At 37.3% G+C, this 11355-nt stretch overlaps 1 protein-coding gene across 2 annotated transcripts; it reads right to left on the bottom strand.

Moving 5' to 3' along the window:
• Positions 1-7397: 7397 nt before the first annotated feature.
• LOC135136314 (uncharacterized) lies at positions 7398-11355 on the bottom strand. 2 transcript variants are annotated; one of them, XM_064065535.1, is made up of 6 exons: positions 10919-11355; positions 10389-10548; positions 10058-10249; positions 9673-9795; positions 9294-9614; positions 7398-9248 (listed from the first exon to the last, which is right to left on the bottom strand). In XM_064065535.1, exons 2-6 carry the CDS (start codon positions 10537-10539, stop codon positions 7864-7866), a joined length of 2172 nt encoding a protein of 723 aa, XP_063921605.1. In that variant the 5' UTR covers positions 10540-10548; positions 10919-11355; the 3' UTR covers positions 7398-7863. The 2 variants fall into 2 exon arrangements, with proteins under 2 accessions (XP_063921605.1, XP_063921606.1); XM_064065536.1 differs by having other exon boundaries at positions 7398-9242.

Below are 11355 nucleotides of genomic sequence, written 5' to 3'. Positions count from 1 at the left end.
GGATGAATGTTTTACTATTTTAAATGTGTTTTTTTCAATGGCATTATAAATGCGATTGTAACACTAAAAATATCATTTTGTTTATTCCCCTAACAAATCGATGACGTCATCTGGCAAAATTATTTAGATGTGCATCCGAAGATTGGAATGCAATTTTGTTGCACTTTAGCAGTTTTCTATATTATGTTTTCGTTTCATTTTCGATATCAAGGACGCTCGGTGTTAATAACTTTTCAGACTTGTTTGTAAAATAGAGCCTGAAGAAGAAGACAATCTGCTCGAAACATTCATAAAGTCGAGAACTTCTATTGATCACTTATTCTAGAAAGTGTAGATTCTCATTCGACAAAAAACTACTAATAAAAAATTAAGTAGCACACTTTTCACATTTTAGAGAGCATAAAGGTCACTAGATCAATTTTTTATGTGGCAATTCTAATTAAAAGTATTCCAGTCTTGTCTTAAAGAAAACAGACGTAGTTCCTCCGATTTAGTCTTTTTGGGGACACTTTTCAAACTTTCAATTTTGACCACTGTGGTCTTACGATTTGATTTTATTAGCAGTAACTGTACTAGGTTTAATAATGGCCTCGTTACAAAAAAATACTCTACACGCGAGTTATGGATCAGCTGTTTCGAATACCTTTTTTTTTTAGGAAAATGGAATTGTTAGAAATGGTTTTGTACATGGGCAATTTACTGGCCACCACTCCCACCAAACCACCGGGAAAAATTTATCCTTCAGTTGTGCTAACTTTTTTCGTGGTGAACGTAGCAGCGGCCACCATTTTCAAGAAATCTGATTACATGAGTATGATCCACGTCAAATTCGTAATCGCCGTATTAATATATGGACTCCACTTTGTTCTTTTTCAATTTAATCGTAATAATAATCCCGGCTTTTTGGAAAAGGAAAGAATGGTCCAAACTTGTCAAAATATTAACAATATTGCGCTCTCTACAAGACAAAAAGTCATCACCTGTGTATTTCATTCTCATCCAGATAATTTTCTGGGCTATTACTTTGTACGACACTTACGCATGGACCATGATTATGGAATTCGAATTTCTAAAACAATACGGAGTAGAAATCCTACAATCGTTTCTTTTGTTCCACCACCAGTGCTTACTTCACGTCGCTATTAACATAGTCCTTGACGGCTACAAAGACGTTATCACCAAATTTTACACCATCGAACTGTTAAATAAAGAAAGCGCGAAAATAATTAAACACAAATTGGGTTTGCTGCAAGTGTGTGTTCGACTCTTCAGTGAAGTGTTCGGCTGGCCTTTTCTTTTAATTATCGTGTACACGAGTTTGCAGATGTTAAATTATTTCGACGATAGTTTTGAAAGCGGATTCTTGTACGACGAAAACGAATACGACGAAGTAATTATTTCTAACGTGTGTTTTCTCATAATTACAGTCGTAAGTTTGTACTTTTGTGTCATTCGAAATGATAATTTTGTTCTAGGGTTACACGGTTTTTTTGATCTGGTTGTGGGACTCGGTTTTAGCAGAAGTCGACAAGATCAAGCACTTTTGCAGAAACGTTAGTGACGAGCTCCAAACAAACTATTTTGTTATTATCAGCAATGATATTGTTAATAATTGTCCAAAGTTATCAGTGGCTGATTTTGTTTACGTGGATAGAGCGCTTATTTTTAATATGTTTAGCGTCACTTTTACTTTTTTGATAGTCATGATTCAGTTTAAAGAGCGTGCTAATTTAAGTAGTTATGAATATTTGAACCAATAATGTGGCATTTTTTTATTTAAATTTGTTAGATAGTTTAAGTTCAGAATCTTCACGATGATGTTAACCTTGTTGTTGCGTTTTTCACGTTTCAACATTATTTATGGGTTAAAATACGCAATAAAAATATTCTCCACGTTTGAAATGACACGAATATTATTTTATTTAAATTACTGCAGAGTTCATTGCAGTCATTACGTAAACGTGAAAATTAACAGTGCGTACATGTTGTTCTTTGTTAACAGAACAAGAGTATGAATAGATTTTCAAAATTACAAGTGTAATTAGAGCGAGTTAATTATGTCCATAGGGAAATCATTTTCGGGATCAAATAAAACCGATACAATTTAGTGATTGATTCTAACGACTCTGCGAATTAATTAATGTGTGGACTTTTTAACTTCGGGGTAGGCAAGATTAATAAACCACGGTCAGAACATTCACTGCAAATTTTACTTAAAGTTGGACTTTACAAAGAACAGTTTCAACAACGATGTACTTTCCAAACAAAACACGACAGGGTATACAACATAAACTTGTAAAATTCGGTCGCCTACATTATAAGTTTTTGTTCAAAATATATTGCACTTTTTCTAAATCTAAAAGGCTTCGTCCGAAAATAGTAAATATTATTGTTCCGAATGTAGATCACAACGTATTACTTGGACGAATTTGTCAAATTCATATCGTAGTTCTAAACTACCGAAACAAACTATTAAAAATGTAGAAAATCTAACTAATTTTCTAACTAAATTGGCAACTCCGTCTGACACTAACTGAAGTTAAAGAGTTGATCCAATTTTTTAAGAAACTAATGTGATTTTTTCTTTTACAATTTTCTAAACGAATTAATTTAATGATACATAAGTCTACGCTTCTAAGGAATTTGGCACATTTTCCTGAACGTCTGGATTAGAACAACTTGAGTTTCCATTTCGAGATGGGTCTTTGAAAAATCGTGACCTGCCCGTGCTCTTTCCCGCCTAAGATATAGACATACAAAGGAACGTAGTCTAGGATTCGGTCGAAATCTGTTTCGTCGGACATGGTTTTTTCCACTCGGATTCGTTCCGCTCTACCAGCGCTGTGTGCTCTTCTTTTGGAATCTTTTGGACGTACATTATCTAAGGCTGGAAAGTTGGAAGGATGATTACGCAGCGAACTCCTATAAAGAACTTTGGTATTTCTATTAATAACTCCGTTGTACTCTTGCAGTTCGAGAAGATCTTCCTCCGAGCTTTGAACCCCCAAAGAACTTTGATGCGTCAGCAGTTTAGCAACGTGTTTAATATCAGGACCCATGTAATTCGGATTACAAAACCCAAAAGGACCATCCTTCTCCCTATTCTTCTGGTTTTCGTCGTGGTTGGTTTTGACACTATAATTACTCGCAGAGGATAGCCGATTCATGGTTTCGATGCTAGCGTAATCCGACGTCGAAGACACGTTTTCTTGTTCGTTCTGCAGCTTCATCATGTGTTGGTAGAGAGGGTTGTCGGCGTAGCCCAAATGAGAGTTGTAACTTTCGCCTCGTTTCGGAGGGTTGTTGAAGCTCAAACTTGCCCTTTTACCAACTTGAATAGTGTCATTAGGGTAACTATCATTCATAATTTCGTTTTCGTCATCCGTGTCCAAATAAACTAACTTCGTGGCTTCTACTGGTGTCAAAGCCGGAGTTGGTAACGTCAAAGCAGAAAAATTAGGTACTGAGATAGGCTCTCGTGTGATTTTTTTCGTCAAGTCGATCCTCCTCCTCTCGACTTCCTTCTGCTCGTCGTTATCAATTTGGTACTTCTTTTTTATCACGTATGCTGACTTGGACTTCACCATGGTGCTTCTTGGAGTGATATCAGAGTCGGTTTCTTCAAAGTTTGGCGGAGTGACGTGCTGCTTCAGCAAACTCTCCGTACTGTCAGTGGTACGCCCAGCAAGCACAGTATAGCTATACTTGCTATTCAACCTAGAAATCTGCGATATCTTCGTTATTTCTTGCAGAAACCCTTTCATCGGTTTGTCTTTGCTTGATGCACCTCACTACCATCAGTATAATTAGTTTGAGACGGCTGGAAAATCTCCCGTTTTTTGTTCAATGAACAAAATGATCGGTATTGAAAATATTACGAGCCTGACGTCCACTGACCTGTGTGAAAACCAAATTATCGTGTTCACGTAATGGACACCAATTTGGGTTTCCGCTTACTAATTTTTCTGAATGTCATTTTGTTATTAACTGTGATTTACGTAAAATAACTGTGCAGGACGACCACTTTTAACTGTTACTTTCCAATGTTTCCCTATTTTTAAATACGTAAAAAAGTCAGAGTATTTTTCTAGAATTAATGAACAAACCGTGTTACTTAATTCGTCGTTAAACCTGGCTTTCACATGTTGATTTGTCATCCAATAAAGCAGCTGTTGTTTAAGAAACAAACTCTTGTTTTCTAAATTTCGGCCGAAAAAACGTGCCTTGAATATTAATTTCTCGACCGCCTACCACAAAATTGGACAAATTAATTCATTCACTATCTCTGCATCGTTTAATCGTGAAAAAATAATCAACAATTCGTGCGTTGTTATTATTTGTGTAGAGCTTTTATTTCAAAGTCCCAGTTCAAATTAAAAAGGTCCGTTCCTTGGCCGTCGTGCAGCCGAATATTGGACCGTGTTTTCCCGATTGGTAAATAAGACGGAAAATATTTGGCGTTGGGGGCAAAATTCACCACTTTATAAGACCCCTACAAAACCACAATGACTTTAACTGAACCACCAAACGTCCGAAATACCCACTTTTTTCATATTACACAAACTTATGTTGAACTGGGCGTCTTCAAACTGTTGCTTAAGCGAAAAAATGTTTGCTTTTTCGATTTTACAAACATCGGCGGTCATTTGAGTCCCAGTGTACCTATATTCGTTGTGGAAAAACTGAAACGCCTTCAAAGTTCCCTAAAACGATCGATTAAAAGAGCGAACAACTAATGTTCAGCTGTTACCAGCAACTTGCGATTGGTAACATCGCGAACGATATCGAAAGACGCGTTGACGGCCAAAAACGTCCTGTTTACTTTCCCAAAATGAAAATATACGTTTTTAATAAATTTGTCGTTGACGTACAACAGCTCCGCTCTTTCAGCCACGAATTCGTAATTCTGAAAATTCACTTCGTTATTAGCTGAAATTACATTATTTTTCGCATACTCTGCTTTCTGAAAATTGTATATGTTTGATCAGGCATAGCGCAGCAAAAAGACCACAGATGAAAAATTTGTGTCTCATGTTGTAGCCAAGTCGTAACACTGTTGATTTTTGGCAGAAATTTTTATCGACGATCTGTAATTTACTAATTTCCGCCAAAATGATATTTTGCTAATGATTATCACTGCATCATTAAGACCTTACTCGTAGATCATAATGAGCATTTAACTGAGGATGAATGTTTTACTATTTTAAATGTGTTTTTTTCGATGGCATTATAAATGCCATTGTAACACTAAAAATATCATTTTGTTTATTCCCCTAACAAATCGATGACGTCATCTGGCAAAATTATTTAGATGTGCATCCGAAGATTGGAATGCGATCTTGTTGCACTTTAGCAGTAAGAATTAATTATGTTTTCGTTTCATTTTCAACATCAAGGACGCTCGGTGTTAATGAACATTCTGACTTGTTTGCAAAATAGAGCCTGAAGAAGAGGACAATCTGCTCGAAACGTTCATAAAGTCGAGAACTTCTATTGATCACTTATTCTAGAAAGTGTAGATTCTCAATCGACAAAAAACTACTAATAAAAAATTAAGTAGCACACTTTTCACATTTTAGAGAGCATAGAGGTCACTAGATCAATTTTTTATGTGGCAATTCTAATTAAAAGTATTCCAGTGTTGTCTTAAAGAAAACAGACATAGTTCCTCCGATTTAGTCTTTTTGGGGACACTTTTCAAACTTTCAATTTTGACCACTGTGCTCTTACGATTTGATTTTATTAGCAGTAACTGTACTAGGTTTAATAGTGGTTTAATAATGGCCTCGTTACAAAAAAATACTCTACACACACGGGTTATGGTTCAGCTGTTTCGAATACCTTTTTTTTTTTTAGGAAAATGGAATTGTTAGAAATGGTTTTATACATGGGCAATTTAATGGCCACCACTCCCACCAAACCACCAGGACAAATTTATCCTTCAGTTGTGCTAACTTTTTTCGTGGTGAACGTAGCAGCGGCCACCATTTTCAAGAAATCTGATTACATGAGTATGATCCACGTCAAATTCGTAATCGCCGTATTAATGGACTCCACTTTGTTCATTTTCAATTTAATCGTAATAATAATCCCGGCTTTTTGGAAAAGGAAAGAATGGTCCAAACTTGTCAAAATATTAACAATATTGCGCTCACTACAAAACAAAAAATCATCACCTGTGTATTTCATTCTCATCCAGATAATTTTCTGGGCTATTACTTTGTACGACACTTACGCATGGACCATGATTATGGAATTCGAATTTCTAAAACAATACGGAATAGAAATCCTACAATCGTTTCTTTTGTTCCACCACCAGTGCTTACTTCACGTCGCTATTAACATAGTCCTTGACGGCTACAAAGACGTTATCACCAAATTTTACACCATCGAACTATTAAATAAAGAAAGCGCGAAAATAATTAAACACAAATTGGGTTTGCTGCAAGTGTGTGTTCAACTCTTCATGAAGTGTTCGGCTGGCCTTTTCTTTTAATTATCGTGTACACGAGCTTGCAGATGTTAAATTATTTCGATGATAGTTTTGAAAACGGATTCTTGTACGACGAAAACGAATACGACGAAGTAATTATTTCTAACGTGTGTTTTCTCATAATTACAGTCGTAAGTTTGTACTTTTGTATCATTCGAAATGATAATTTTGTTCTAGATTTACACGGTTTTTTTGATATGGTTGTGGGATTCGGTTTTAGCAGAAGTCGACAAGATCCAACACTTTTGCAGAAACGTTACTGAGGAGCTCCAAACAAACTATTTTGTTATTATCAGCAAGGATATTGTCAATAATTGTCCAAAATTATCAGTGGCTGATTTTTTTTACGTGGATAGAGCGCTTATTTTTAATATGTTTAGCGTCACTTTTACTTTTTTGATAGTCATGATTCAGTTTAAAGAGCGTGCTAATTTAAGTAGTTATGAATATTTGAACCAATAATGTTGCACTTTTTATTTAAATTAGTTAGATAGTTTAAGTTCAGAATCTTCACGATGATGTTAACCTTGTAGTTGCGTTTTTCACGTTTCAACATTATTTATGGATTAAAATACGCAATAAAAATATTCTCCACGCTTGAAATGACACAAATATTATTTTATTTAAATTACTGCAGAGTTCATTGCAGTCATTACGTAAACGTGAAAATTAACAGTGCGTACATGTTGTTCTTTGTTAACAGAACAAGAGTATGAATAGATTTTCAAAATTACGTGATTAATTAGAGCGAGTTAATTATGTCCATAGGGAGATCATTTTCGGGATCAGATAAAACCGATACAATTTAGTGATTGATTCTAATGACTCTGCAAATTAATTAGTGTGTGGACTTTTTAACTTCGGGGTGGGCAAGGTTAATAAACCACGGTCAGAACATTCACTGCAAATTTTACTTAAAGTTGGACTTTACAAAGAACAGTTTCAACAACGATGTACTTTCCAAACAAAACACGACAGGGTATACAACATAAACTTGTAAAATTCGGTCGCCTACATTATAAGTTTTTGTTCAAAATATATTGCACTTTTTCTAAATCTAAAAGGCTTCGTCCGAAAATAGTAAATATTATTGTTCCGAATGTAGATCACAACGTATTACTTGGACGAATTTGTCAAATTCATATCGTAGTTCTAAACTACCGAAACAAACTATTAAAAATGTAGAAAATCTAACTAATTTTCTAACTAAATTGGCAACTCCGTCTGAAACTAACTAAAGTTAAAGAGTTGATCCAATTTTTTAAGAAACTAATGTGATTTTTTCTTTTACAATTTTCTAAACGAATTAATTTAATGATACATAAGTCTACGCTTCTAAGGAATTTGGCACATTTTCCTGAACGTCTGGATTAGAACAACTTGAGTTTCCATATCGAGATAGGTCTTTGAAAAATCGTGACCTGCCCGTGCTCTTTCCCGCCTATGATATAGACATACAGAGGAACGTAGTCTAGGATTCGGTCGAAATCTGTTTCGTCGGACATGGTTTTTTCCACTCGGATTCGTTCCGCTCTACCAGCGCTGTGTGCTCTTCTTTTGGAATCTTTTGGACGTACATTATCTAAGGCTGGAAAGTTGGAAGGATGATTACGCAGCGAACTCCTATAAAGAACTTTGGTATTTCTATTAATAACCCCGTTGTACTCTTGCAGTTCGAGAAGATCTTCCTCCGAGCTTTGAACCCCCAAAGAACTTTGATGCGTCAGCAATTTAGCAACGTGTTTAATATCAGGACCCATGTAATTCGGGTTGCAAAACCCAAACGGACCATCCTTCTCCCTATTTTTCTGGTTTTCGTCGTGGTTGGTCTTGACACTATAATTGCTCGCAGAGGATAGCCGATTCATGGTTTCGATGCTAGCGTAATCCGACGTCGAAGACACGTTTTCTTGTTCGTTCTGCAGCTTCATCATGTGTTGGTAGAGAGGGTTATCGGCGTAGCCCAAATGAGAGTTGTAACTTTCGCCTCGTTTCGGAGGGTTGTTGAAGCTCAAACTTGCCCTTTTACCAACTTGAATAGTGTCATTTGGGTAACTATCATTCATAATTTCGTTTTCGTCATCCGTGTCCAAATAAACTAACTTCGTGGCTTCTACTGGTGTCAAAGCCGGAGTTGGTAACGTCAAAGCAGAAAAATTAGGTACTGAGATAGGCTCTCGTGTGATTTTTTTCGTCAAGTCGTTCCTCCTCCTCTCGACTTCCTTCTGCTCGTCGTTATCAATTTGGTACTTCTTTTTTATCACGTATGCTGACTTAGACTTCACCATGGTGCTTCTTGGAGTGATATCAGAGTCGGTTTCTTCAAAATTTGGCGGAGTGGCGTGTTGCTTCAGCAAACTCTCCGTACTATCAGTGGTACACCCGGCAAGCACCGTATAGCTACACTTGCTATTCAGTCTAGAAATCTGCGATATCTTCGTTATTTCTTGCAAAAACCCCCGCATCGGTTTATCTTCGCTTGCAATCTGATGCAACTCACTACCATCAGTGTAGTTAGCTTGAGACGGTTGAAAAATGTAAGTCTTCTCGCATGGCGCCACCCGGTTATTTGGAAGATACGAAGAATGCCGATTGCTACGATCCGCCGAAATGCACGTCCTCGAACGGACTCTCGTCTTGTCTAAATAATTCACCGATTCGTGCAAAGACAACTCAGATATGGCAAAGGCCACGCTTTCGGAACGGGGCTGCGGCTTCGTTCCCGACACGCTAATTTTTTCCCATGTTTCTACACCTGAAAATGTCAGATTACACACGAAACGTCAATCCATCGACTTACTAAAGTTGAATTTCCAGAGTTCGTTCGTCGGGTGACCGTTTCTTTCACCGCCGAATAGGAGCATGGACGATGGAAGCCTGCAAACTGCGTGACTGTGTAAAGGCCCGGGGTTAATTTTGCTTTTAATTAGGCTCCATTTTTTGGAAATGGTGTCCCATCTCCAAAGGTCGCCGCGTTCTTGGAGGTCGGTCATACCGCCGTACACCCACATGGAATCGTCGTGGATGATGGCCGAGTGCTTGTGGCGAGGTGGCGGCAAAAGGTCCATGTTGTTGGTGGGTTTGGGGGGCGAGGTTGAGAGTAAATGCCAAGATTCGGTTTCTAAAAATAAAAAAAAAATAGTAAACAGGTTTTAGAAAAGAATTATTTTTATTTTTACCGAAGTGGAAAGCCCATAATTCGCTGCAGGATCCTCGAAGATCTTGATAGCCGCCATAAACAAGCATAGTTTCACGATGGACTAAAGCAGAGTGGCCTCTGCGACCTCTGGGAGTAGCAACACCTTTTTTCCAAATTAAATCATAATATTAATATTAATAGTATTAATTGCGAAAATATTTATGGACAAAATTATCGTGTCAAGTCGGTCATCTTATCTCACTTGTCCTGATTGAAGTCTCGAGTTTAAAATTGGTATACTTGACCAAATTCCTCGCGTTTTTGTGATGGATAAACTTGACACATAAACTAATATTTTAAGATAAAGAATCTTAAGTGAGTGTTGATGTTTTTACATTTGTGTCATAATTAACTAAGATTAATACCTTTTTTTGCGCGTATTTTTCTCCAGCTGTTATTTTTAATATCGTAGCACCACAAAGGAGTTTCAGTTCCAGCGGAAAACCCAACTTCGCCACCAAACACATAAATCCGGTCTTTATGAGCAACTGCGGAATGTTCCTGCAATGAAGGAAGTTTGTCGCCGCACGGCTGAAGCAAATTCCACTTGCCGCTAACTGAAATATCACGAAAACCAATATTTATGAGATTTATTTAAAACAATTCCAGCACGCTTTGCGTTTTGCGTCACGCAACTAAATCTTTTGATCTAGAGCCAACTGCAAATCAAAACGTTTTCGGGTAAAATTTACTTACTCATGTTATACTTCCAGAAGTCCTTGGTCGGTAAATTCCCGTTTCGGCCTCCTAGCAAATACACATTTTCCCCTATCAAAGTAGCACTGTGTTTCGATCGGGCTGACGGTGCTGGGCTTTCTAAGTCGACGGGCGCCACTGCACTCCACATTACCGTTTCCTGCGATTCAGATACAATGACTTAATAAAAATTAATAGGTGGTATTAAAATTAGATTAGTAGTTACGACAACGCCAAAGGAATATGGATTCGAACAAAACGGTGGTCCACCGCAATAAGTAGATTTGAAGCGTCACGATATAACATCCAGAAAAAATCACCCATCACTCATCATTCCTCAAAAAAAGAAGCTTATAAATAAAATGTGACAGCCCCAACATCATGCAAATCGTTCCCGACGCTAAACAAAAACCCACATTTTCATAAATTAACTTAAATTTTTTTGCGATATTTTTTCCGAATGCAAACATCAATCAAAATTAACATAATCTCCCCGTGTAATATTATGCAACATGCGGTAAAACTTTTACCAAAAATCAACGTCGGTGTTCCAGTCCCTGCTACCCTCAGTTGAAACGCATTCCATCCGTCTTTACTTAACACCGATCATAACTCAAAATCTACGATTCGTAGATTTCAATTTTATCAAAAACCAACAAATGCCTTCTTCATAATTCGTAAATATTATTACCACCACAGGAAGAACACCACACAGCACGGCACGACACACACGCATGCGTTTAACGCAAGACAAATTCGCTCAAATACCCTCTGGTTCATTTTATTATTGATCCCCGTTTACCGCATCCCCTGGAAAACGAATGCGCTGAAATTCGCCGGAAGGATGAAGTCGGTTGCGCAAGGTGGATGCATGTTTAAATGGGAACGAGGGAGGAATGGTGTGTGAATGCAAGGGCGAGTTCATGGAATATGCATTTGATTGTTTAGGTGCGGAGAAGGCGAAATT

The sequence above is a fragment of the Zophobas morio genome, unplaced genomic scaffold, assembly GCF_036711695.1.
Source record: "Zophobas morio isolate AGI-343-1 ecotype UQ-CSIRO unplaced genomic scaffold, CSIRO_AGI_Zmor_V1 ptg000026l, whole genome shotgun sequence".
In the NCBI taxonomy this organism is placed as follows: domain Eukaryota; kingdom Metazoa; phylum Arthropoda; class Insecta; order Coleoptera; family Tenebrionidae; genus Zophobas; species Zophobas morio.
Note: the sequence above shows the minus strand (reverse complement) of the source record. Positions and strands in the feature narration are given on the sequence as shown.

What these genes read in the sequence shown, in the direction of transcription:
- LOC135136314 (XM_064065535.1), bottom strand. Translation starts at nt 10,539, where the DNA reads ATGTGGAGTGCAGTGGCGCCCGTCGACTTAGAAAGCCCAGCACCGTCA. An exon ending in CTTCTGGAAGTATAACATGA is followed by an intron (nt 10,250 to 10,388) that starts GTAAGTAAATTT and finishes GTGATATTTCAG; the next exon opens with TTAGCGGCAAGTGGAATTTG. An exon ending in AAAAATACGCGCAAAAAAAG is followed by an intron (nt 9,796 to 10,057) that starts GTATTAATCTTA and finishes TTTGGAAAAAAG; the next exon opens with GTGTTGCTACTCCCAGAGGT.